The 27,417-nt window shown below is 52.3% G+C and overlaps 2 protein-coding genes across 3 annotated transcripts; both read right to left on the reverse strand.

The window, feature by feature from the left end:
- Positions 1–2,038: 2,038 nt before the first annotated feature.
- Positions 2,039–10,940, reverse strand: Arl8a (ADP ribosylation factor like GTPase 8A). The gene is made up of 7 exons (XM_036202098.1): positions 10,622–10,940; positions 5,618–5,698; positions 5,253–5,326; positions 4,003–4,096; positions 3,825–3,892; positions 3,513–3,583; positions 2,039–3,102 (listed from the first exon to the last, which is right to left on the reverse strand). The coding sequence occupies exons 1-7, from the start codon at positions 10,742–10,744 to the stop codon at positions 3,053–3,055; spliced, it is 561 nt and encodes a 186-aa protein (XP_036057991.1). The 5' UTR covers positions 10,745–10,940; the 3' UTR covers positions 2,039–3,052.
- A 2,998-nt stretch (positions 10,941–13,938) lies between these two features.
- Positions 13,939–24,125, reverse strand: Ptpn7 (protein tyrosine phosphatase non-receptor type 7). 2 transcript variants are annotated; one of them, XM_036202670.1, is made up of 9 exons: positions 23,933–24,125; positions 23,231–23,414; positions 22,935–23,019; positions 21,517–21,593; positions 20,256–20,393; positions 19,817–19,927; positions 18,718–18,872; positions 15,941–16,054; positions 13,939–14,741 (listed from the first exon to the last, which is right to left on the reverse strand). In XM_036202670.1, exons 1-9 carry the CDS (start codon positions 24,052–24,054, stop codon positions 14,648–14,650), a joined length of 1,080 nt encoding a protein of 359 aa, XP_036058563.1. In that variant the 5' UTR covers positions 24,055–24,125; the 3' UTR covers positions 13,939–14,647. The 2 variants fall into 2 exon arrangements, with proteins under 2 accessions (XP_036058563.1, XP_036058562.1); XM_036202669.1 differs by having other exon boundaries at positions 22,935–23,016; positions 23,933–24,100.
- Between the last annotated feature and the right edge of the window lie 3,292 nt (positions 24,126–27,417).

Here is a 27,417-nt window from a genome sequence, read left to right on the forward strand (position 1 = left end):
TCCAGCCTGAGCCAGCTAGGGAACAATGTGGGATTTGTTGCTCAGGGGTCCCAGGCTTTGGGGGTGGGGCGGCTGGCTCGAGGGTGGGCAGTGGACTTGAGCTGGGATGCTCAGAAAGAGATGCTGACGTCCACAGTAGGGGGCCAGTCGACAGAGCCTGGGGGCCAGTCGACAGAGCCTGATGCCAGGTGGGGGGCGGGTGTCCTCTGATATGCCCCCATGGAGTATCTTTGTTCTAGCTCATTCTATCCTTTACCCTGGGTCTTGAGTATACCTGCTTAACAACTGTTTCAGCTTCCCACTCTGGGAAACAACAACCTCTCCTTCACAGAGGCCTATGGCCATTATGAGGCCAGATATGCCATGTGCTGGGGCTGTAGCTCAGTGGTCGACTGCTTGCCTAGCATGTTCAAGGCCCTGGGCTCCAACTCCATCACTAAAAAAGGGGTTGGGAGATGGGGGTGTTAAACACTTGGCATAAGCAAGGCTCCATGCCTTTGGGAATCTAAATCTCTAGCACTATGGAGTAGACTTAGCCAGGTATTTTTTTTAATACTTATTATTATTTTTTTTTATCATTTTCAATTGTGTGTCTGTGTATCTGTCTATCTCTGTGGGGTACATGCACAGGGGTACAGATCCTGCAGAGGTCAGAAGTGTTAACTCTTTCTGGATCCACCTGACATGGGTGCCAGGAGCCAAACCCATGTTCTCCTTGACTAGGTGTTGTCATCCAGTTATGGCACCAGAGACCCACACATGATGGTTTCTGTACATACTATACATGGTTTGTTCCCTATTCAAGGAACAGGTTGTTTGGGCCCTGCTGCGTATCTGTTGCATGAATTCCCTGGTGGGGCAATGATTTTCATGGACTGATAATCAGCTCATCTTCTCTCAAGAATCTCACCTGGAGGACACAGGCCCCGAGAAGCAGCTAGCTCAGTGTTGAAACCTCCCAGTGGATGAGAACAATGGTCCTCTCCCAGATGCAGGGCAGGAGACAGCGCCTGGGCCCACCAACCTCCTCATTAACCCAGGGGTATACACCTTACTCTTATGGAGTTGGGAAGCTCCTGAGAATCAGTTAGCTGGTGGCAAACTCCATCCAAGTTTTCCTCACGCCTTCTCCTCACGCAGTCAATGGAAGCCAGGGCCTGGTCTACAGCACACCAGCGCTCTGCCACTGAGCTAAATCCCCAGACACTTTCTTCAAATTCCCTCAGCAACAGGAAATCCTCCTCAAGGGCTGAGTCTATTCATGGTTGTGGCCTCACCCAAGTCCTCTCATAAAACCAAGGACCAAGGTGGCCGCTTCTTCCCGCAGAGGCAGGGTGAAAGAGATTGGGCACTCCACGGGGTACTATTCCAGTCTCTGCTTGCCAGGCTGAAGGGAGTCAGAACAAGAGGGAGTGGAGGCAGTGTCCAGGAGATGGGGGTTAGTGTACACCTAGCTACGGTTGGATTCACTTGAACCAAGGGGGGCCCACGTGCAGGTAGGAGTTGTGTTCATAGGGTAACGGTTGGACCCTTTCCAAGAGACCGGTAGGATGGACGCTAGGATAGGGAAGGAGACTCTGCAGGCCCAGGATACCCCTGGAGGACATTTGATTTCTTCCTGGTGGAGACCGGGGATGAGGAGATAGAGACAGAATTCTGGTTCCGGCTCAACTTCGACTCTAGGGGGACAAGCAGGCATGGAATGGAGAGGGCCCATGGATGGAAGTGGTTGCCAAGCAACAGCAAACCTGTCTGAACACGACGAGCATGGGCCGGGGCCGGGTAGTTCCTCTGACTACCTGCTCAGACCCACCTGGCAGCTGCCAGCTACACGAGACTGAAGTGGATGAGAAGTGGGGAACACCAGAGCCCAGACTCACGCGTGGGAGGCTGTTTTGTGACAGGCCATTGTGTTTCCAGGGTGAGCACATGTTCCCTGTGGGTGTGGCGCCCCATGGCCTTCCCTGTGTGAGGGCTGCTGCCGTCCCTGTGAGTCTGCTGGTCAGTAACATCTGTGCAAGACAACCGGCACCACACAGGCCCCCAACACAAAACTGGTAATTTATTGTTGTCATTATTAGGAGGCAAAAAAAAAATGTACAGTTACAAGAATCATTTTCCAAACAGAGGTTAAATATGAGCTGAAAAGTGTAAAAAGGAAGAGGAGCATCACTTTACAAACCATTAAATTAAACAAATAAACAAACAAACAAACAAAACCCCAAGAACCAACCCCCGTGCTGAGTTCTCTCCTGTACAACTCTGTGAAATGAGAACAGAAAATGAAATGGGCCATGGAGGTGGGGGCCCTGGGGAGAGGCAGGAGCTGGGGCCAGGAAGAGTGAGGAGGGGTCGCTGGGATGGCCTGGACACTGGCTCCTCCCACGTAAGCCCGGTGGCCTCTGCTACCTGGCTATGCCTGGTGGCCCTACCAAGGCTGGGGACAGAAAAGGAGGCTCCTGCCGGCCTGAGTATCCAGGCTCTATACTGGGAGACAGAAATACTTTACAGGACATGGGGACGATCACCAGTGGCCAGGCTGGTACCTGCCCCGAGTGCCAGCCTCCACCTTTTTGCATCTGAACTTGCCCCAAGTTGACCCTGCATCTCTTCCCATCTTTCCAGTTTGCCCCTCCCAGGTCCTGATTGGCCCCTGCAGCATCAAATGGTTGATCTTAAGTCTTTGCTTAAATTAAAAAATTAAAATATATATACATATATATACTGTACACACAGGACAATAACAGAGTGTTGAAAAGGGAGGTGGAGGGCAGGACAGAGAGTGAGGATGGGTTGCGGGGCCAGGGCTGTCGAGAGGGGAGCGGGGCAGGCTCGGTGATGGGACAGAGAAGGGAGAGAGGTTAGGGGACCGGATGGGGCGAAATTTATTTTACAATAAAAACAGGAGTTCAAACCTCAGCAGAATGGGACTCTAGGAGCCCCAGAGGGTCCTCCCCACACTGGGTGAGGAGAAGTGGGTTTAGGGGGAGACAACAGGGTTGGGCGGGGAGCTCGGCTTCAGGTTCGGTGACTGTGGTCCCTGGCCACAGCCTCAGCTTCTCCGTGACTTTGAGTGTTGAATAAGCCACTGTAGGGTGATGTCTGAGTGGAGACAAGAAAGTCATGAGGCCTGCCTTCTGCAGAGAAGGCCTGGGAGGTACAAACAGTTAATCCCAGTTCCTAAAATTGCAGCTGGGATCAAGCCTAGAGCTGTGACCCGCCTCCCCCCTCCCCCAACAACAGCTCCAAACTAGTGACGGGAAAGACACAAAGCCCCAGCAAACAAAGGCAGAGGGGCCTGGAATACCCGGGTCCAACCAACCTAAGACAAGCTCAGTTGAAGAAGAGGGAGTGGGTGGTTCGTCTTGGAGAGCAGAACTGCCTGCTGCATCCAAGGACTAAAGACGGGTGCAGGGCAGGGACTCCCCAGAGTCCTGTGCTACCACCCCACTCCTCTCCCTTCCACAGGGCCACTCCTGGGAGAGTGCCAGCAACTTCCCAAAGCCACGCACCTATGTTGTCCTTCTCCTTGCAAGAGATGGAGTAGCAGCAGATCTCTCGGTCCTGGATAGCAGACAAATTCCTGCGGGGGAGACCAGAGCAGACTCTGCAGGGCCTGGGGCAGCCAAGGGGGATGGGCCAGGGGAAGGCAGGGTCTTTTTCTTGGTCAAAGGGTTACAAGAAGAGGGCGAGGCTCCTGGAAAGATGTGTTCTGCTGCCACCGTGTGGTGAACACTGGGAATAGCAACGGGCCCAGCCCAGAAGTGTTGTCAGCTGGGGAATTTGGGGAGCTGAAGCATACAAAGAAAGGCCACTCAGCTCACATTTTCTCAATCAGCTCCTTCTCATCTAGCGCTCCGGCGAGGTCTCGCTTGTTACCAAGGACTAAGACCTATTCAGGAGAGAAGCCGAGGAGGGTTAGGACAAGGGCACCCCTGCACGGAGCAGTCGCCCCCCGCGACCTCCGGCCCCTCTCTCCCACCCACTCCATCATGGGCTGACCGGGATGCCTTGCAGCTGTGGCTTGTCTAGCAGGTTGTGAAGCTCATTCTTGGAGGCTTCAATCTTCTCCTGGTCGGCAGCATCCACCATATACCTGGGGAAGGCAGGCAGGGACAGCATGTGGACACCATGGGCTGAGGCAGGCAGGAGGAGGAGCTGCTGAGGGGAAGAATACCTCTGGTTCCTCTTCCTCCACCTCCTGGTCACCTCTGGAGAAATGGACCACCCTGGTCTGACTCAAAGAACACTGTTCCATCCCACAGGGGCAAAGCGGGGCAGGCTTCTGTCCTCTGAGGAAGCTGGGGCCTATATGATTAGCTGTAAGTCCGGCCCAAAGTGACCTACTTAACATTTTCATGAAAGTCTAGATAGAGCTAGAGAAGAAAAAGGATTCCCTCCTAAGGCGCAGGGTATGATGCTTGATTTCCTTCTTTTTCTTTTCTTTCTTTCTTTTTCTTTTCTTTTTTTTGAAACAGGTTTCTCTGTGTAGTCCTGGCTGTCCTGGAACACACTCTGTAGACCAGGTTGGCCTGGAACTCAGAGACCCACCTGCCTCTACCTCCTGAGTCCTGGGATTAAAGGTGTGCACCACCACCCAGTTATGATGCTTGTTTCTTAAAAATCAGGTTTAAGTTGGGCATGGTGTGCATGCATTTAATCCCAGTACTTGAGAGTGGGAGTCTGAGTTAGAGGCTAGCCTGGGCTACATAGTGAGATCCAGTGAGATTCAGGCCAGCCAGGTCTACACAGTGAGACCCTGTCTCAAAAGAAAAAAAAAAAATATTTATTTTACTAAGGAAACTAAGTTGGGCATACATTTTCCCTGCCTTTCTTTTTCTTTTATTTATTTACTATTTTGGTTCATGTGTATGTGGGACTGGAGTTGAATCCAGAGCCTTATACATGCTAAGCAACAGCTTTAAGAGCTTTCTGACAAAGTCACACCCCCTGTCTAGATAAAATTAACAGGCAAGGGAAAGAATCACTAGAATAACCCAAAATTCAAGACATGATGATTTGGGCCGGGGGACAGTGCCCTAAGTGACACTGCAGGCCCGGCTGGCCAGCTCTCTAATTAGGTGCTATGGCCCAGAGTATGTATTTACTAAAATAAACAGCATGCAAAATAAAAGCAAGCCATGTCCAGGCACCAAGTATGAACCAGAGACCATGTCTATGTGACTCTCAGGTGTGAAGTCCTTGCCGGGGATGGGGGTGTGGGGGGACGTGGGGGGTGGAAGACTACTTACACGATGGCGCTCACTCCTCTGCAGTAGCGTTCCCACATGCTGCGGAAACGGGGCTGTCCCCCAATGTCCCAGAGCTGAGTTAAAAGAGGGTAGGGAGAGGGGAGCCTCAGGAGCAGGCAGATAACCAAAAGCCATTTGGACCCCCAGCTTCCCTTCCACTGTCCCGGCTACCCTGTGGGTCATACCTCTTTCTCTCTTTCCTGGTTTCCCTCTCTCCCATCCCTCCTCTACGTTTCCCATCTTCAGCTCTCTTCTCCCAGTTCCCCAGCAACAGGATGCCACTCTGCCCTCCCCTGGCTGGCTCTTCCCAGGGGCCTGGGCTGCCCTCCTAAACACAGGGGGTTCTCCACAGCCCCTGCCCTCACCTTGATGGTCACGTTCCCTTTGGTGATTTTGCGCATGTTGAAGCCCACAGTGGGGATCATGTCCTCGTTGAACTGCCCTGACTAGAAAGAGAGCCAGAATGGGAAAAGATGCAAACATCGACAGCACCCAGCTATGCCCTCCCTGGGGGGCAGAGACTACAGGCTGCAGGGTGACCTATCAGTCAGGCCAGGCTTTCTCAGAGTTTTCATAGGAGGGTCCCTGGAAAGTCTCTTCCCTTCAGGCAGGATGGGCAGTCATCAGCCTAGGCACGGTCAATTCCTGGAGCTCCATGGGGAAGAGGCCCATAGTCCTTAGGCAAGGTGAGTCTCTCAGTCAAGGCAGGGAGAAAGCGCTTCCCAGGCTCTAACCTACAGTTCTTGCTACCAGAAGCCCCTTTGCTCAGCCTCCAGTTGAGCTAGAAGGGTAATAAATTTCCTCCCAGGGAAAGAGGCGCAACACAAGAGACATACTGAGGAAAGCAGACACATTGTCAAACTAGGAGAAAATTGTTTTTTAAAAATCAGGAGGCGTTGGGCTTGGTGGCCCACGCCTGTAATCCCAGCACGGGGAGGCAGAGGCAGGTGGACCTCTGAGAGTTTGAGGCCAGCCTGGGCTACACAGAGAGATCCAGTCAGCCTGGGCTACATCACAAGACTCCGTCTGGGTGGGTGGGTTGGAACTAAATTCACTACTCTCAAAACAATGCGTACTAAATAACCCCAGGACTATTTATAGTGTTGATTTGTAGTACTCTACCATGGGTGATCCACAATCTCTATTATTTACCGATATGTGTCTCCCTACTGGGTCGAGAGCTTCCTGGGGGGAGGGGCCGGGTCTATAGTAACAGCATTAGAGCTTGCTGACTATCTGGGAGCTGACAGTTATTCTACTTCCCATAGTTCTTTTTAGATTCTAGTAGTTTTCCCTTTCCCCCATACAATGTTTCTAAAATCTCTGATTTATTCTAAAGTAGCCACAGGCTTCAAATTAGGCCAGACGGAACTCTTCCCAGGCTATCTTCACATTCGAGGGTAGGGACAGGAGAGGGTGAAGGCCACAGGGGAGGGAGCTGACTCTACCTTTGAGAGAGACAGTCAGCGCCTTTACATCTTTTTGACTCCCACCAGATAGTACCCGAATTTGCTTGAGTCCCATACAGAGGCCAGGGGCTCCGACCACTAGCCAAGGAGCAGGAGATAACCAGCTCTCACTCAGTGCCCGGCAGCCTCAGTGAAGTCCCCCAGATGGACTGGGTGAATGTTCCACTCCACACATCGCTCAACCCCCAGTGACAAGGTACAGCGGGGATTCTGCATTTGAGGACCACAGCTGGATTCTGGAGGTCCTCTGAGCCCCCTGGATGTATCCACAGGGGTTGGTCCAGGGCCCGCCTCAATTGCCCATACCCCAAGATACTCAAGTCCTTCTGTGGCACACGCACACATGCCACAGCATGCCTGTGGTGGTCAGAAGCTAACTTCTGGAAGTTGATTCTCTCCTGCAACCTTTGTGGAATCCTGGTATTGAATTCAGGCTATGTTACCAGGCTAGCTTAGAAATAATTAAGCTATAGAACTCTGAAAGTGCCCGATTTTGTCTGACCTCAGAAGCTAAGTAGGGCTGGACCTGGCTAGCACTTGGATGGCTAATAACTCCTGGGCTCAAGTAATCCTCCTTCAGGACCCCAGAACAGCCGGGACTGTAGGGCTCCTCATGAATATGCCCCACAAAGTGCTTGGGAGTAGCTCTGATGCAGCATGGGACTGTCACTGGTCTTTGGGAACTAGAAGGTCCATATACTCCCAAATAGATGAGAGTTTATCCTGGAAGAACGTGACCACTAGCAAAGTGGGATGGTAGGAGACTATCTGTCAGACAGATCCTCCGACACCCGGAGTTTCTGCTCAGTTGTGAATTGGAGCTAAGTTGCAATCAGACTATGATTTAATTTCCCTGCTAATGACGCAAATTCTTCCTGTAAGAATTGGCAACAACTTTACGTCATGTAACCTCATCTTTTGTCTCACACTTGGATCCACTCTAGACCATCCTTCCTTTTTGTATTTTCTCTTTTTGAGATAGGGTCTCATATATCCCAAGCTGGTTTCAAACTGCCATGTAGCCAAAGATGACCCTGAACTTCTTATCTCCCGTCTCCGCCTCCTTGGTGCTAGGATTACAGGCATTATGCATGTTAGGCAAGTCCCTTGTCAACTAAGCTACATCCCTAGCTTCTCCATTTAAATTTTTTTTTTTTTTTAGTTGAGGTAGTCCTGACTGGCATTCAACCTCTAATCCTCCTGCCTCAGACCCTGAATGGCGAGGACTAAAGGTTTTCACTGCCTCTTGTGTTAGTTCAGAAAGTTCTTCATTACTCCAAAATGCATCTTCCTATGACCTCTCCCCTTGGTTCTTTAATCCTCGGGTACTCCAAGACCAGTTCTTCTATGAAGACAGCCTTTCTTATCTTAAGACATTTGAAATGACCTCCTTGATGGGCCCAGCAACACACACCTAGGGAGATGGGACAAGGGGAAGGAGAGGTCGAGGCTAGACTGACTCACAGGAGACAGAATGACCTTCTTGCTTCTCTTGGACAAAACCTATCTCCCACTTTTCTGGTACCTCAGCTCTCTTAGCACTCAATAGAGTTTCGGTTTCTTAGACTGACTGCATGGCTCTTTATATACTTTCTTTCTAGTTCACATTAACCTGCTCGGCATCTGGGCTCACTAAACTCAATTCCTATTCACGGCCAGATCTCAAGAGTCCGGAGAAAAACAAGGGTTTTTCTCTGTTTGCCGAGACCAACAGAAGCCAAGTGAACAGGCAAAGGCAATTCAGAAAATCAGTGGTGGGCATGGGCACAGAGCCCAGGGGTCCCCGAATCTTTCTGTGATTGTATAGGGAGTGGCAGAATGCCTGTGGGGGTTCTGGTGGGCTTGAGAAGGCTCGAGTTACCCGGATGCTGGAATTCCCCGCAGCCCCCTAGGGGGTAGTTAGAGACTCTTTAGAGGAGGGAAATTTAGCTTCTCTTTTAGTGGCCAATTTTGTATCAAAATGGAGAATACAGGAGCTAGGGAATGGAGGAATGTTGGATATCATAGAAACTTTCTTTCTTTCTTTCTTTTTTTTTTTTTTTTTGAGACTAAGTCTCTCTCTATGGCCCAGGCTGCTCTCAAACTTGGGATCCTGTCCCAACATTTCAGAGTGATGGGGTTACAGGCATGCTCCATCATGCTTAGTTTCAAAGAACCTCTTGACTCTGGCAGGAGGATTTGAGAATTTGGCTTCCATCCTTGACCTGCCAAAGCCTTCCATACTCTGAGAAGATGCTGGCCTTGAAGGGCAGGTCCAGGCCAGGAAGTTGAACTCACCTAGGTATCTGCGTAACCCTATACAGAAGCATGGCTTCACTAGCACTCCACAAGAAGAGCTTCCCTAGGGACAGGAGGTGATGGCTAGGCTGAGCCTAAGCTGCTAGTTTCTCCTTTTGAAAAATACTAGAAACATATCCCAGACCTAGTGTCCCAAACCAAGCCACCTAGGTTTGCAGAGACAGGTGGACATCCAGGTGTTGATTTCCTGCTGATAGCCTAAGAGGCAAGTCAACACCAAGACTAACCAGGGTTTCTGATCCTAAGGACACAGCATGGCAGACAGGAAGCCAGGGACCTGTGTTAGTTCAGAAAAACATTATGGCCCAAACCTCAGCAGAGGTCCTGTGGAATAAAAAGGGACCCTGGGTGGAGGAGGGTATAGAGGTCAATGGCAGAGCATGTTTAGGGGAGAGAGAACGCGTGCCCATGCCCAATCCATTAAGTCCCAAATCCATCCAGCCTTCTAGCTTCCCGATGTACTAATACCCCCTCTAAAGGGCTTTCCAACAAGGATGCTGAGCCCTGTGGGGCTTCAAGGTTGGGCAACAATACAATACAGGCAAGTGGCGGTACCGAAGCTGCCTGGCCACACACCTTGGCAGACCTACACATCTTCATTTTTTACCTGTATCTGGCTCATTCACAGTTCTCTTGAAAAACCCATCTTTGGGAATGGGGCTAGGTTTTGGGAAAAACTATGCCCCCGTCCCAAGCTTTCCCGGGTCCCGAAAGCCCAGTCCTGCCTATCTTTGAAATACAGGCTGCAGCCATTACTGCAGCTCAGCTCACACACCCAGGGAGCTCATCTTCCTCTTTTTTAAAGAGAAAATTTAACTCCTTCTCCACCGTTCCTCTGGCACAGACATACAACTGCAGTCACCCCACCCCCAGGCCTGACACCCCAAAGCCCTCTGAGCGGCTCTCTCCCCCATCTCCAGGTGGATGGCGCCCCTCCAGCTCATCCTCTCGGGTCCACAGTACCTACTCTTGCAACTTCTGAGCCAAGTGGAGTCTCCCAACTCCCTTTATGGTGCCACCCTTCCTGGACCCCGGCGATACCGCAACCCCGGGACAGGTTCGGGGGAGGAGTCTGGGCTAGAGTCAAGACCTCAGCTGACTCCTCAGCCTCTAGGGATACCTTCCCCCGCCCAAATGAGCCGGGGCTTCCGCGTCCAGCAAGGGGGAGACAGAGCCCTCGGGGTGGGGCTGGGCTGGGAGGGCCCCCTGGTACCACGCTCCGGGACGCGCGTCCCGTGACCCTCCACGCGCCGAGCGGGAAGGCCCGGCCACTTTCGCCCTGTCATGCCCCCTGTGCGCGATCCACGGGGGGCCCGTCAGCCTTCGGCGGGTACTCGGTGCCTGGAGACCTCTGGGTGCCTCCAGCCCCGGAACTCCAGCTCTCGTCCCCTCGTCCTCGCTACCCCGCCCCCAGGCCTGCCATCCCAGCCCAGGCCTGAGAACGGGTAGCACGCCAGCTGGTCCCCCAAGAACCGTGCTAGGCCCCAAGCGCCCGGAGCCGGCTCCTCCCTGCCCGGTGCCCGGCGGTGCCCGGGCACGCCAGGTGGCGACGCGGGCTGCCCAGGGCGCGGCGCGGGCTGCCCCATCTCCCCTCGCTCGTACCGCGATCACGTTGACGAAGGTGGTCTTGCCCGAGTACTGCAGCCCCACCAGCGTGAGCTCCATTTCCTCTTTCCAGAACAGGGCCTTGAACCAGTCCAGCAGCTTGTTAAACAAAGCGATCATGGTCGCTGCCGCCGGCCGCGCCCGGTGCCGGGTCCCCGCCGCCCTCGCTGCCCTCGCGCTGCGGCCCGGAGCGGCCCCTCCCCGGTGCGGCCGGGTCCCGCGGCTCGGTGCGGGCGGAGGCTGGAGCGCGGCGGCCGACGACTCGCTGCCCGCGGATCCGCTCGCCGATGGGTGTGGCCTCAGCGCCTCCTCCTCCTCCTCCTCCTCCTCCTCCTCCCCCGCCGCCGCCGCCGCCGCCGCCGCCGCCCTCCCGCGGGCCCGGCCGCGTCCTGCTCGCACCCGGGCGCGCTCCAGTCTCGCGCGCGCGGCCTGGGCCAGCGCCCGCGGGCGGGGCGGCGGGGACCCGCGGCGGCCGGGAGGAGCGTGGCGGGGCGCTTGCGGAGAAAGCTGTAATTTTATTTCCTCCGATGCCCTCGTTTGCCCCGCCCTGACTGCACCGCTTTCTGTCTTGAAGGGCTGGTCGGCCCGAGGAGGGTAGCGTCCGTCATGAGGAGAGCATTTCCAGGCTGAAGAACGGTGGCACGAAGGTTTCCGAGAAAGGGAGACGGACGTACGGTTTTGCTCCCTGAACCTTTGCCTCTGCGCATCGCTGGGGTCCTCTGAGCATCCCTGGGTACCGAGTCCCATCATCCCCTGAATTGCCATGGAGAGTAACAGCCGCATTTAAAGTCTTTAATACTCCATCTTGTTTTGTTAACCACAGTTTACCAGGCCACTTGGTTAGGAAGCCCAAAGTGAGATAGGTATTTGAATTTGATGCTGATCTTTACCGTTATTGTTACCATATGGATAGAGGCAAAATCAGGACAGGGGATTCCCAGTGAGGGACGTCCGTGGCCAAAGAAAAATGTGTGCTGTTTTGGTAGAAAGCAAAGTTTTCTGATAGTGGGCGGTGGAGGGCCTGCCAAGATGTCCCCACCCTCCCTTGCAGGAGCTAATCCCAGGACCTGTTCAGTCAACTGGCTATACCTTCCTGGTCCCAGGATCCCAGGGCAGCTGGGCTCCTTCTACAATGTTCCCACCAGTCGCTCCTTTGGGTTAGGTTTTCAAGTGTACTCTGATGGGTCTGTTGTCCTAGCTTAGCCATAGGTGAACTGCTAACATCAACTGTATGAATCAAACCCAAGAGTTAGATGACTCCCCACATCTTAGACTATTGTTCCTACTTTTTTTTTTGTCTTTTTTGGGGTTTCTCAGTGTAGTTTTGGTGCCTGTCCTGGAACTCGCTCTGTAGACCAGGCTGACCTCGAATTCACAGAGATCTGCCTGGCTCTGCCTCCCGAGTGCTAGGATTAAAGGCGTGCACCACCACCGCCGGGCTGTTCCCACTTATTAAGGAACATCTGCCCTTTGTGAATTCCTCTATTGCTCTGAAGGCACATGCTGTAGTCTGAATTTTTTAGATTAAAGTTTAAGTTATCATACAAAGTAATAGGTTTCATTGCTCAACATTTCTGTGCCTTTCCCCCAGATCCATATATTGAAATCCCAGTCCTCAAAATGACAGCCTTATGAGGTGACTAGGCAGAGCCCTCCCAAATAAGATCAGTACCCTCATATAAGGAGAAGGCAAGCAACCAGACCCATACTTCCCCCATCACGAGGCTGCAAAGAGAAGGCTGCATCTATGAGCCCCAAAGCGAGTCCTAGCCAGACTCTGAATCGACTGGTACCTTGAGCGGTGGCTTTTCCATCTTTCAAGCCACGAGTGACACATTTCTGTTGTTTATAAGTCACTCAGTGTGTGGTGCTTTTCTTACAGCACCCTGAACGGGTGAGGTGGTACCTCTGTGTCTCACTTCCTACACTGACTGCAGTTTCATTTTGTCACATGTCCTTAGAAACACTGGAAAAGAGTGCATCCCAGGGGGAAAGATGTAGCAGCCTGCTCCTGCTCCTGCTCCTGCTCCCAGGAGCCTTGCTAGAGAGAACCCCACAGGCCTAAGAAGATGGAAAAAAAGAATTAACTGGGCATCCAAGAAGTCTTTATTTATTTATTTTTTTCTACTTGGTTGTTTTTTCCAGAGCCTGTGCCCTCCAGAACAGGGTTGGGGTGACAGTGCTGGGTGGGTACCCAGAGGGCTGTGCGATTGCTCCCTTCCTGACCTGCTCTGAGCTCATGGCAGCATCAGGTACTCCAGAGCCTACTGTGGGCGTCGCAGACCTTTCAGGGTGCTTAGGAAAGTGGAAGTGCAAGCCCCATCACCCCAAGGCTAAAGTGGAGTGCCTAGGTAAAGGCTAGGCAGAGCATTAAGAATGTTAACCTCAGCCTTAGCACCCCACGATTTTTTGTTTGTTTGGGTTTCCTTTTGTTTGCTTTTTAGATAGGGTCTCATGTAGCCAAGGCTACTCTGGAACTCTGGATTCTCCTGCCTCCACTTTCCAAGTGGGGATCATAGGCTTGTGCCACCATGTCCACCAGCACTACGTGTCCTTCAGAGAGATGCCATGAAGCAGAAGGGTGGTCACTCACCACGACACACAGAGGTTTTCACAGAGGACTCATGCCAGCCACAGCACATCCAGGAGCTGAGGACCAGACAGCAGGAATAGTGTCCCATCTTCATCCCCACAGGTAGCCCAAACTGGATCAAGGACGACCCAGAGTTGGTCTGGCTCTCTGGGGTATATAGTTCAACCCTGAGATAGGTGTGGGTCCCCTGAAAATAGTGCCGATGTTGAGATGGATGAGGGCTGAGGCTTGGTCTTAGCCCTGTGCTGCGTGCTTGGTGATAGCCCAGCCGGTTTCTGAATCAGTTAGGCTATCCAGGTGTGCTCTGCAAATAAACACAGGCCCAGGAAGGTATGGCGGGGAGGTTTTCTAGAAGCTGGCACAGCCCTTCATTTCTTCTTCTCTTCTCTGTCTGTGGTACTTCGTGAGTACCTAGGGTGTGCTCTACAGTCACAGAAGCAAAGCTGAGAGTGTTGGGCTTCCCTGGAGAGTGGTTGGGGAGCAGATGGCAGGAAGTCATAGAGGTAACAGCAGCCCTCCTGATCTCTGAATGGTTCCTATACATTACCTCTTCCAGAGAGCTCAAGATGGCTTTTTTTTTTTTTTAAGAGAAGGTCTTGCTATGTAGTTCTGGCTGGCTTGGAACTCAAAACGTAGATCTAGCCAGCCTCAAACTTGCAGTAACACCCCTGCTTCTGCCCCTGAGTGCTCCTGGGATGACAGGTGTGCATCATCACACCTGGGCTCTTCCAGCGATCTCAATGGCTAGACTTGGTTACCTCTGCATCTCCTTTTCCGACACATGTGGAGGCCAGTCAGGGTCCTTGTTCTCTTCTGAGGGGTGGTGGTGGTTATCTGACACTCGCAGGTGTATGGGGAGGAGCAGTCTATGTAGGATGTAGAGGATTTAGCCAAGGTTAGACCAGACTTTTCCCTGCTCTTGCATCTGGCCTGTTTGCAGGCAAGGCCCTGATGGAAGAGGATCCTGCAGTTGACTGTCTCGGCAGCCCCAGCAGCGTGACTACATCTGGAATGGCTTTCAGGACCATTCTGTTTGCTTCCATGATGGCAGCGAAGGACTGACTCTGTGTCATCAACAGGGTAGAAAGGCCGCAGAGGGCACGTGAGATAGACCAGCACCTCAGCTTCTTTCTCAATCCATTCCAAGTACCAGCTCCTATGTGTAAGTTCAGAGCTACTGGAAGTTCCCCCATAGTCCACTGGGGGCCAGTGGAGGAGGCAGAGGAACGGTCCGGTTGCTGGGGAAGACCCGTGGCCTGGCCCCTGTTGCTGGCTGGAGCATTTTCCCGGGACTGTAAACATTCTCATTATTGAGGCTCCCTTTCCTGTGCTTATGAAGAAGCTGTCTCAGAGCACACAGCCCACTTCCCCAGATCCACCGTCCCAGCCCTGAGGGGAGGTTGGCTCCTGGACTGGTGGAGGGCTGGGGCTCAGGGGCTGGGCTCCTGGGGCAGCTGGGCTGCATACAGGGCCAGCGTGTGGTGCAGGAATTGGTACTGCTCTGCTGTCTGGATCATGCCTCCTCTGTAAGCAGAAGCACAGGGTGGGAAAGAGTCAAGGACACTGCCCTGTGCCTGAGGTTAAGCATTCCCTCTCACTGTCCTGCTGGGAAAGCTGACTCTCTCTTCCCCAAGGAAGGAAGTGCAGGGTGCAGTGCCCTGTCTGGACTCTCTGTCCCTTATGCACCCAGCTCTTGAGCAAAACCAGACCCAGTTTCTTAGGTTGGGTCAAGAATGTGTTCCCATGCTCAAGTTTTCCACTTGTCAATAAAAAGAGTTAACCTGGGGCTGGAGAGACGGCTCAGTGGTTAAGAGCACTGGCTGCTCTTCCAGAGGACCCGGGTTCAATTCCCAGCACCCACATAGCAGCTCACAACTGTCTGTAAGTCCAGTTCCAGGGGACCCGACACCTTCACACCAATGCACATAAATTTAAATAAATAAAAAAGTTAACTTCACATATGTACAGCAGGCCTCATTTCTAGAACACTCACAGAAGCAAACCCATTCCTTCTTCCAGTTGGGGAAATAAACATCTACCACTCTAGATAAAAATGGGGGTGCTGAGTGCAGTGATGTACGCCTTTAATCCCAGCACCTGGGAGGCCAAGGCAGGCAGATATCTGTGAGTTCAAGGCCAGGCTAGTCTACATAGTGAGCTCCAGGCTAGTCAGGAATACACAGAGACTCTGACTCAAAAAAGGGGCCAGAGAGGGTACATAATTATGGTAATAGCTAGTAGCAGATACGCCAGAGTTGGAGCCTGCTTCTTTTCTTCCAACCCCAGTGAGTACCATAGCTACCTTGTGTCTAGAGCAAATTGTATCTTTTAAAAAAATCAAGACAGAGTCTCCCTCTGTAGCTCACATTGGCCCACACTGGCTTTGAACTCACGTTCACCTGCCTTGGCTTCCTGAGTGCTGGGATTACAGCCATGCAGTATCGTACCTCTCCGTGACTGTATCTTGTTTCCTAGCCTTCCCTTGAATAGAGAATTTGGGGGGTGGTGAGGGACAATTCAGGGTGATATGCTTAACTCCAGGTCCCCAAGCTAACATAGATAATCTTTCATGTGGGCTTAGTTACTGGCAACATAGAAAGCTTTTTAAATAAAATGAGCTCCTTGCTTTCACCTAGGAGGGCCTGAAGGTGATGTGCCCAAGACCTCAGAAGCACCCATGCATTGCCAATGAACACGGCTGCACCTGCTTCCCATGGACCCACCTGTCCAGGCGCAGCTGGCACACGATGCCCAGAATGTCCACTTCCCCTCGGGCCTTCAGCTGCTGGCAGCCAATGTGGGCGGCAATGAAGCAGCCTGTCCGGCCGATCCCTGCACTGGATGTGACCAGAGAGAGGACACAGAGGTCACAGGAGACCAGGGAGCAGGGGCTGCGCTGGATGTGACCAGGGAGAGGACACGGAGGTCACAGGAGACCAGAACAGGGGAGACAGATGAGCAAGGAAGGTTGGGGCTAGGCTTCGAACAACAAAAGAAGAAGTGGGGTTGAGGTGCTCTGTTCATCGGGTGGAACTCTCACACCTCCAACTTCAACATCCTTGGCATCCCTGATGGAGACAGATACTAGCTTGTCCTGGACAGGTTCCTGAACCTTATTAGCCTCACTCTAGGCCTAGCGCAGCTCATTTTTTGCCTTCTGGTTCCTATGGACTTTAATTAGTTAAATTAATTATTTTTATTAATTCATGTATGTCTGTGTGAGGATGCCAGATACCCTGGAACTGGAGTTACAGACAGTTGTGAACTGCCATGTGTGTGCTGGGGATTGAACCTGGGTCCTCTGGAAGACCAGCCAGTGCTTTATAACCACTGAGCCATCTCTCCAGCACCCCCCCCCCTTTAAAATTTATTTATTATGTGTATAATGTTCTGCCTGCTTGTATGCCTGCATGCCAGAAGAGGGCACCAGATCTCTCTACAGATGGTTGTGAGCCACCATGTGGTTGCTGGGAATTGAACTCAGGACTTCTGGAAGTGTTACTGGTGCTCCTAACCTCTGAGCCATCTCTCTAGCCCCCTATTTTTGGTCTTTTGAGATAGGATCTCACTATGTAGCTCTAGCTGTCCTGGGATTCACTCTGTAGACCAGGCTAGCCTTGAACTCACAAAGATCTATCTGCCTCTGTCTCCCAAGTGCTGGAATTAAAGATGTGTGCCACTATGACTGGCTCTATGAACTTCAAAAATTATTATTATTATTATTATTATTATTATTATTATTATTATTATTATTATTTTAGACAGAGGCTCATAGGTCCTGCTAGCCTGAACTTGCTTTGTAGTCCATTTGAACCCCTACCTCCTAAATATGGGGATTATAAGTGTGTATCCACACGTCCAGATTTTAGTTTGATTTTTTTTTTTTTTGAGATAGAGGTTTATTCTGTAACCCCAGGGATGCCTGAAACTTAATATAGCCCACTCTCCCTGCAATCCTCCTGAGTTCTGGGGTTACAGAAGGGTGTCCCCATACCCAGTCTTTTTTCAGGTTGTTATTGCTGTTGTCCGTTTGTTTGAGACAGAGTCTCTATGTAGCCCTTGCTGGCTTGGGACTCACTCTGTAGACCAGGCTGGCCTCAAATCACAGATATCTGCCTGCCTCTGCTTCCCAAGTGCCGGGATTAAAGGCCGGGTCTGTCCTTTTCCTAGTTTTTTTTTTTTTTTTAAACATTTTAAATTTATTTTAATGTGTGTGTGGTGAGTGTGTGCGTGTGTACATGTGTGCCATGGTGCCTGTATGAAGGTTAGAAGGCTATCTCCATGAGCCAGTCTCTCCTTAGACTACGTAGAGTCCAGAGATTGAATCCCAGCTGCCAGGCTTGGCTGCAGCCGCCTTTACCCACCGAGGCACCTTGCTGGCCCAGCTTTCTTTTCTCTTTTCAGTAATGGGGTCTAGCCACGTGGCCCAGACGGACCTTAAACTAGCAGCCTCAAGTATGCTCAGCACTGGGTGCACTACAGTGCCCTGTTCTGGTGTACATTTTAATGACTGCATCTGTGTTGATGTCCAAGGCATCTAACCCACAGTGCCTGCCTGTGTCCTGGCTGGCCCCTTGAACATTCCTGGTCTGACCACAACCTCCAGACCAGCTTCCACGGATGCTCTCAGGCCTCCATTCTTGTCCATTATCCTCTTCTTGGCTCTTTGACCTTGAGATTTCTTTCTCTTTTCCCTCACATATCCCTTTCTTGACTTCACCCCCCCCCCCACGTGTAATAGAAATTACACCTCGCTGGTGTAGTTAATAGAAACCACCAGTGACTCCCAGCATGTGTGCCCCTCTGCATGGGTTCAGGCATGCCTTGTTCATACTTTTCCCCTTCTTCCTTTTTCTTCCTCCTTCTCCCCTTTTCTCCCCTCTCAACATGGTACCATGTAGCCCAGGCTGGCCTTGAACTCCTTATGTAGCTTAGACTGGCTTTGAACTCCCGATCCTCCTGTCTCTACTATATGCCCAGGGAATAAACTGAAAAACTGATACTCTGCCAGGAGCAGGGTCAGAGGGTCAGCCTGGGGACACTGATGGGAACCCATCTGGAAGGCCAGTAAGGGCTTCATGAAGGGACCTTGTGGAACTGGCTAAGACACTTAGATTTGCCATTTTGTTGTATTTTTTGTTGATCCTGGGAATTGAATCCAACACCCCAGATTTACCATTTAAAAATAATGCTTGGGGCTGGGCACAAACAACAACAAATCCAATAAAATCAAAAACAAACCCAAGCACTACAAGACCCCAAGCAAACAAAAAAAATTGTTCAAGGAGGAAATGAACCCCCAACAGTGGAGGCCATGTTTATTTCTTCTCTACCTCCCGCAGGCCAGGGCTCTGTAGAAAAGACATAACAATACTGAATCTCTTGGACAGGAGATTGCCGTCCAGCTAAGAGTTGGGTCTGTCTGGTGGGGTTTTACTTGGAGACCTCGTGGGCAGGGAAGGTAAGTGTTGATTCTAGGCTGGGGTTGGGGAGGCCCTACCTGCAGTGAACCACGATAGGCCCAGAGTTAGCAGCTGTCTCCGGGCTCTCCACCTCAGCCATCAGGCGCAGCAAGGGCCCTGCTGATTCTGGAGTCTGGTGGTCTGGCCAGGCCGAGAACAGGACATGCTTTACTGAGCGGCATTCCTCTTGGTGCTGGGATGTGAGGAAAGGAGAGGGCAAGACATGAGAACCAGGATGTGGGTGTGGGTGCTGCTTCCTCCCGGTGCCAGCAAGTAAGTACCGGGCCTCAACTCGGAGCAGGCAAAGCTGATTCTCCTGATGGCTTTGATATGCATCTTCTACCATGACCCACTCCAAAATTCAAGGAAGGAGAAGTGTTTTGGGAGAGGGAGAGACCCAGGCTCAAGTCTTGGCTCTGTCTCTATCACACAACCATGGGTAAGTACGGACGTTAATCTCATTTTCTTCTCTAATAAGTGGGCACAATGGTATCTTTCTGGTTTGTTTCCCAGGATGCTCAGGAAACAATGAATTGATACAAAAATAATTTGAAGGTGTAAGAATGTGTACAGCAACAGGAAGCCCTTCCTCCCTTCCTCTCTCTCCCCCTCCCTCCCTCCCACCTCCTCCACTTCCCCCTCCCTCCCTCCCTTCCTCCCTTCTCTCTAGATGGGAGTCTTGCCATGTTGTTTCAGTCAGTTCTCTCCTCCCACTATGTAGGTTCCAAGGATCGAACTCACATCATCAGGCTCGGCAGCAAGCACCTTTACCCACCGGACAATCTTTCCTGCCCCAGAAAGCATTTTTACAGTCCATCCACATGTGCTGGGACATCTCTGACCTCCCCTGACTCTTCCAGCATCCTCCTGTGTCTGCCCTCTCCCCTGGAGCCTGGATATGTAGCGTGGGGAGGCGATGCTCCCTGGTGGTTCCTATTTGTTTTTTTTCATGCATCCCTATTAAATTAGAGGTACCCCTGAGGGTTGTACCCATTTCTTTTTCTTTTATGGCACCTCTTTTAAATGTAGGGTCAAGGCTTAAATTAGTAAACTTGGTCCCTAATGAAGGTGGAACCTAAGTTCCAGAGACGCAAGTGTGGCCCAGACCTCCCATTGGTCTGTTTCAGGGGATGGTACCTGGATGGTAAGTTGCCTCACGGTATACTCTGGGTGTTCTTTCATGCTCTGGATGCGGATCTGGAAGGGCCCATAGGTTTCCTCGTCTGTGGGCCAGTAATGCACACATTTCTAGAAGGGAGGGATCTGGGAGTCAGAGTGGGACGATCCATTGATGGAGCAATGATAGTGCAGCAGAGAGAGGCCTAACATCCCCTCCTCCTATCTCATCCCATGACCCAGGCCAGTGCCTGGAGACTGGCTCTCCCAAGCTAAATCACCCACCCACATTTTGGCTGTGAACAGCTTCCCTGGGGTCTATGTATCTCAGGAATCTTCCCCAGGGAAATGACCTGGGACCCGTCAGTGTTATCAGCTCCCATCGAGGCTTCTGGTCTGCTCTGCATGGGTGGTGTTCGAAGGGAGGCTACAGCCCATTCTGGGTGACCCTGCCTCTTACCTCCTTGCCCTCTCGGAGCTGGGTGAGCATGACAATGAGACACACTTCCTCTTGCCACACCATCTCCCAGAAGTCCGCCACAGTGTTTGGCATGGGGCCCTGGGTGGCAATGTAGACCTTTTCCTGCCCATCATAGCCCTGGGGAGGCAAGCACAGAAGAGAGAGGCTGTGGGTTCACACTCAAAGCCAGTGAACATGAGCACTTAGATACACACACACACACACACACACACACACACACACACACACCCCAGAAGCCACATGCTGGAAGAGGATATGGGATCCATGATGAGAAACACCTGAGTTCAAATTCCTGGCCTGCTGTTCCCTAGTTACGAGGCCAGAACCACATTCCTGGCCTCTGTGAGACTCAGTTTCTCCACCTAGAGATTGGGTCTAGTGATTACCTCATAACATAGCATGAATTAAACTCAAAAATTTATATTGGCAGTCTCTCAGATGGCAGGCACCATATACATGTTTATTCCTGTCTTCTGCTTTCTTCTAGCGCAAGAAATAATAGTCTTCAATATTTGTAAGAACGTTTCACATTTCATGAATCACTTTTATATATTTGGCACCCAAATCCAGCATACTCTTCCTAATCTGTTCAACCCCCTTCCATCCTCCTTAGCTTCCACCGTCCTTCCATCGTCCATGCAGCCCGCTATTCGCCTGGTTCCTGCTGCCAAGCAAGCAGAGGACCGCTTATCTCCTAGCTTTCTGCCCGACAACACTGCCTCCCAGCACCCCAGACTACCGTCCTACCACATGTGGCCACAAGGGGGCACTGCTTTCCCATCCACCTACCACGCCAGGTGAAAAATTGGGCTAGATGGCCCATCTTGCTTGGAGGGTGCTATTAGCTGGACATCCATCAGTCTCTACAAAGGAGGTGCTACTTGGTACAGAGTAGAGAGGGTTGGGGGGCAAATGAGTGGGAGAGGAGATGACAGATTCCTACTTCTGCTGGCTTTGTGCATCTTGTAGGAGCCAACTAGCCTTTAAAAAGAAACTAGTGACTAGGCTCAGCTATGTCAACCCATTGCCACATAGAGAGAGTTGTCATGGACAGGGTAACAGTGTGGGTTAGGAAAATTTAACATCTTTTCTAGGTCGATTTGGGGGGTCTTTCGGTGTGTTGTTGTCCCCCCCCCCCCCCCCCAGGCCCCCAGGCCAAGTCACAGCTGGATGGTATCACGTGGCGTTTTCATTTTTAAAAACAGTCCTGCCCCCACTGCTGCCACAGCCAGACACTCACTCGGATGTAGTTGGCATTGATGTAGTCGCCATCTTCCTGGCTCTGGGCCCGGCCAAGACAGACACGACTCTGGGGATCTAGGAAGTAAGATCCGTGAAGGTGAAGGTCAGAGGGGACCAACAAACGCAGATTCTAATAGAGTCAGAGGGAAGAGCGTCCTTACACCGTTCACCATGCTTTGTGGACAGCAGGCATTCAGTTGAATTGCTTTATAGACAGGTAGCATAATACCTGTGCATTATAAAATATAATATTTCGGATGAGTTGGTGGTAGCGCACACTTTTAATCCCAGCACTTGGGAGGCAGAGGCAGGAGGATCTCTGTGAGTTCGAGGCCAGCCTGGTCTACCAAGCGAGCTACAGGACAGGCTCCAAAGCTACAGAGAAACCCTGTCTCGAAAAGCAAAACAACAACAACATAATTCTACAACAATAGGGATCCACATGTTTTTTGAGCAGGAAAGTGATATAACCAAAGCCGAACTATTATCTGAACGATGCTGTATAGGACAGACCACAGAGCTGCAGAGACCGATTGGGATATTGTCATATTTTAGCCTTGAGATCAGCGAGGGTATAAAATGGGAGGTAACTGATAGGAATGAAAGAGATTCTGCAAAGAAAAAAACTTATCTTTTCTGATTATGAATACAAGCTTCAGATGAATACATTGTTATCTAAGCTATCACTCGACCATGAGGGATATCGGCCTCTCTCTCCAAAGGTGTGGGTCTTTTCCCAATCAAACCGGATGAGGGATGAAGGAGCTGGCTGCCCCACTTTGGTGGTTGTAGAACTTGCTAGAATTAGGCCAAGGCCAAAGGCTAACACTCACTTGGATGGGTGTTTGCAGAGCCTTGCTCTGAACAGAGCAGGCAGCGAGCTGGGAGGCTCGGCCCAGAGCAGGACCCTTGTGCTCGGCTGAGTTAGAGCACAGCTCTGGAAGCCACTGTAGAAGGCTCCAGGACTCAAGCCTGCCTCTGAAAAGAGGGGGTTCAAGGCCTGGGTCTGTCTGTGTGCGCTCACCCCTACCACAGAGGCCCACAGTAAACTTCTGCAAATGTTATCTTGTAATTGCTATCTCTCTTCTAACTGTCAGGGTGGTGGTAGTATTTCTCTGTTGAAATACGATGTCTCAAGCATTGTGCTTCCTCCTTGGCTGAGGTGGGTTGTTTTTTTTTTTTTTTTAATTTTTATTTTATTTATTTTTGTTAAGGTCTCATATAAACCAAGCTAGCCTAGAACTTGCTAGATAGTGGAGACTGGCCTTGAATTCCTAATCCTCCACTCGCACCTCCAAGTGCTCGGATTATTACAGGCACGCACCACTATGCCTGGCTTCAAGGTATATATCTTGCCTTCTCAAGTTCTTCACCCCCCGAGGACACTGCCCCCTTCATACCCACTGTGGTCCTTACTTGGCAAGATGGTCTTGTATCGGTCCTTGGAAGCATGGCCAGGGATGTCCAGGTCTTCAGGGCTGACAAAGTTTGAGGGGATCTTCTGGTGGGGGAGTAAGTGTGTTAACATCTGGCCCCAGCCTCCTTTTCTCCCCTTCCACCCAATGCACACGTAAGGACAACCTTCTCTCCTGAGCCTTGGAGATCTTCCCCAAGGACCACAAGGAGAAGAGAGGCTGCGGAATCCATGATGGAATCCATGACGGTCTGATACGGAAGGGCAAGGTGATGTGGAGGGGACCCCAACTTCTTACCAAGAATTCCTCCTCTAGCTGCTTGGGGCTGGGTGGCTGGTGCTGTAGACCCCAGCGTGTAAGGGGGTGTCCGGCTGTGCGCAGAAAGTGTATGGTGACCTCCCGGGGTGTATTCACCGAGCAGATGGGTTCCACAGCCCCCAAAGACCGAACATCCAGCATCAGAGCTACGCTGGAGCCCCTTCTGCAAGCATAGCCAGCCAGTGCCCAGTGAACATCCCCTAGCGCCTGCTTTCCTTTCAACGACTTGTTGCAGAGCTTGTCTGAGGAGGCCACAGCTAGTCTTTCTCCTGACCTAGAGGCTCGGGGCACTCAGGGGTCAGGCCCTTACTACGTTCCCCTTTCCTTTTATCAGATAGAATGGAGTAGGCTGCGACTCTTATGTGCCTTCCTGTCGCCTATCTCTCCTGCTCCTAAGCTGGCACAGAGGCTCCAACGCATACTCAATGTCATGAAGACTCCTGGGCTTGTCGCAGAGATTGCTCATCCCAGCTTGAGGCTTTGGGAGCAGGCCCAGGGATGACATGAAACGCGGTGCCTCAGACATAACAAAGGATGGGCAAGCAACATGCAAATGAGCATTATTAACTCTCTTTCCAGGCCTTGTGGACTCTGTTGTTAGAACTGGACGGCTGGGTATGAGAGAGGGAGGAAATGAAAGCAACCCAGGTCTAGGCAGATCCTCTCCGTGAAAGATCTCACCTCTCTTGCAGCCGCACATGCTTCTTGGCCGGAGCCTTGGTGGGTGGAGGCTGGGTCATGGTTGCCCCCAAAGACAAGGTTGGTGGCTGTGCTCTGGAGCGCCCCTCACAGGCCTGGACCATGCTGGGGTAGATTGCTGGGCTCAAGGAAGTCTCACTCAGCCATGAGGCCTGCCTGAAAGACAAGGTCCTGTATTTGCTGACCTCTGACCTGCCTTACTGGCTAGGAGGAGGCTCCTAAGCCCAGGCCAGCTATCCTCTTGGTTTTTACTGGAGGTATCTTCTCTTCCCAAGGAAGGGGCCTAACTTTTTCATCCTGTAAGTACAGGAGCTCTTTGTTGGGATGCAGGACAGAGGACAGTCTGAGGTTAGAGGAGGAGGGAGATACAGAGTGTAGGTATGGGTGAAGTCAGGAAATAATCCAGAAGGAGGAAGAGAGAGGGTACCCAAGTCTGCAGGGCTCTAAGCTTGGGTCCAAATGAGAACAACGGACTGCCGATCGCAAGGAAGGAAGGAAGGAAGGAAGAAAGCTCACAACTTTTTAAGGTCAGCAGTCTTCTCCAGAACGAGAAACTGAGGCCTCTAGTAGTGTTGGAGCCAGTTGGGGACCCAGGCAGGCCACACTCTGGTAGGGTCGTCTCCTAATTGCTGACAGCTCCCCTCCAAGATCACTTGTGGCTTCTGGGGGTCTCTATCCAGGGCGGTAGGCTAGGGGTGTTTCCTTCCTCTTCCTTCCCATCCCCCAGTCTCCCGCCTCTGTAACCGTCACAGGAAATGGCCTCGCCAAGCCCTAGAGCTCCAGCGCATGGTGAGACTGCAGTTGGGGCGTACGAGAGAGAAGGGGCAGAGAGGTGATGAGGGCATCTCCTTTGGGGGCAGTCCCTATCTCCCAGAGCTAAGTCACAGGTGCCATGGTGGTAGGGTTAGGGCTGCTAACCTCCAGGGACAGAGGCTTGGAACAGTGTGGGCCCATGCAGGTGTGGCTGGGATAGCACTCTCCCATGACAGAAAGGGCCCTTTTGCCTCTCTACTCCTGGCATTCCGTGTGGCTCCCTCGCCCTCCAGCCACAGGGACACCAAATATGCCACTACTCATGCCTGGCCAGACATGGTAGCCCCAAACTCATGCCTCTTCACCCCATCCTCAGAGACGCCCTCCTATTTGCCAGGGCTTCCCTACCCCAGGGCCATGGTATGCCTGTGCCCACTTCACGTACTTACTGAAGCGGCCGTGTCCCCCAGGCTGCCTTTTGCCAGCTGTCTGTCAGTCCGTCTATCTTTGAGGACTGAGAGGCTTCAGGAAGCCAGCTTCCTCCCTCCGCCCCTCCTGGCTTCCACCCACGCACACCCAGCTGCAAGCTGCCCTCCTGCGCCTGCCGCAGCTGCCACCAGGGGTCGGGTGCATCCTCCCTGCACCCTCTGAGAGCAGGCTGCCGGTGCCATGCCACCCTTGCTGGGTGCAAAGGCTCTGGGAATGGGCAAGGGACGAGGCCTGCCCTGATCACGCCTGGTCTGCACCTCAGGGTTCTTTATTAAGCCCCCCTCCACCTCCTTGCCATAGGGGACCCTCTGTTGTTCCTCTGGTTGAGCCCTTGGCTAGAGGCTTAATTCCCCAGCTCGGCTTCTGCCCCTGCTTCAAAGCCTGGCAATTCATGGTCAAGCCCAGGCCCTATCTGCCCGGAGCAGAGTAGATGTACCACAAAGGTGCAGTGTGGGGAAGAAGAAGGAGGATGCCTTGTTCTGAACAGGAAGGAGGGGCCCAGGCCCTGAGTCCCTCAGCCTGCAGGCACAGGCTAGTCGCTTGAAAACAGGTAGCAGAGCTAAAGTGGAGAAGAATCTCAGGTCGTTTTCTAGGAGCCCCACCCCCACCCCCAGACTGCCCTTCGGGGAGGGTCTCAGAACCCTGCATCTCCTCAGAAGACTTACAGATAGCTGTGGCCCTCACATCCCATGTCCTCTTCACCACTGGGCCACTTGGATGCTTAGGGACGGGGGACAGGGGACGGGGTGGGGGAAGCAGCCCCCAAGTTCAAGACTCTACAGCCCCACCCCCACCCCGCCTGGTTCTGGCAGACCCTTTGCTGGCCCGACTGGTTTACAGTTCATGCTTGCAAGACTGTTCTTTGACTCTGTAATGTTCCCAACACCCTTCCTGGCCCCCAGCACTCACATGCCACATCCTTTCTCTTCCTCCTACCTCTCTGATTCAACTGTCAAATGGTGATACCAAAAAAGAAGAGCCGTGGAATAGGCACAGGATGGTACCTGGAGGAGGTGGGAGGAGGGGCTGGCCTTCTTCCGCCTGTGGGGAGGTGAGGAGCAGGGATGACCCTTTGAGGTCAGGAGGCTTGGGACACCTGTCTTTGCCCTTGGCAGTAAGTCAGAAGGTGACACTCCAGAGTCTCTCCAGGGCTGGTTGATTCCGGCTCCCGCCTTGTGCCAGGTTCTCCTCCGAGGAATATAGGTGGGCTTCCCTGAGGAGGAAGCTCAGTACAGCCAGGAGGCGGTTGGCTCCGGTGCCAGGATGAGGTAATAGAAGCAGGGACCTGGGGAGTCCTGCACACTTGTGTACAGTGACCGGTACCTGTGCTCTGCCTTGACCTTCCCACAGGGGTGGGAGTGGAGGGGAAGGAGGACCACCCACTCTGGGCCAGCTGTTGACTGCAATCAAGAAAAGGAAGTGAGGATACCACAGGGGTGGGGAGGAGGAAGTAGGAGAAGCCCTCCCCCACAGGTCTGCCCAGTGTCCCCAGTTCACAGTTTTAGCCTACTGGCTGTGAGCACACCTCTCCATGCTCACAGATGGGGGCCCAGTGGGGTTCAAGCTGTTGGAAGCTGAGCTCTTGGGTAGGGGGCAAGGAAGCTGGGAGATGGGAAGGGAGTTGGTGCAGTGAGGGTCAACCTAGGCATGAAGCAAGACCCCCAGTCTCTCTCTCCCAGGTCTCTGGGTGTCTGCTCACCTTCCTGTCCACTCTCTCTCCCTGTTCTGCTCAGGACACGAAAGCTTGTGGCCAGTCTCCACCACAAGCCTCGGGTGGGACAAGACACATGTCCTTGTCCTGCATCTGCCCTCCCCTGCTGTCTCTGGAGCAGCCCCTACCTTATCCCTGCTGCCAGGAGGTCCTGAAGACTTGTCCGCAGAACCTTCCCATTCCCTCAGCAGGGGCTGAGGGCACCCTGCTGGCAAACTTCCTTTTCTCACCTTGCAGTCTTTCTGATTGGGGATTAGGTTCTGGTACCTTCAGCTTTAGAGAATGTAAAGTCATAGTTGCAAGTCAGAAGGACCTGCCTAATGAGCAAGCTGGTGCTTAGTGGTGCTGTGACCTTGGCCAAGTTCCTGGCTTCCCCCCATCTCGGACTCCCCAACAGCTTTTTTCCTTCCAAGGAAGGATAATAAGGACAATAACCCCTTGTCAGGAAGATGGAGCGAGGCCCACAGCCCCAGTGTTTGGAATCACAGACATGAGAAGCGAGAGAAGCCCACTA

This window comes from Onychomys torridus, chromosome 11, assembly GCF_903995425.1.
Source record: "Onychomys torridus chromosome 11, mOncTor1.1, whole genome shotgun sequence".
Taxonomy (NCBI): domain Eukaryota; kingdom Metazoa; phylum Chordata; class Mammalia; order Rodentia; family Cricetidae; genus Onychomys; species Onychomys torridus.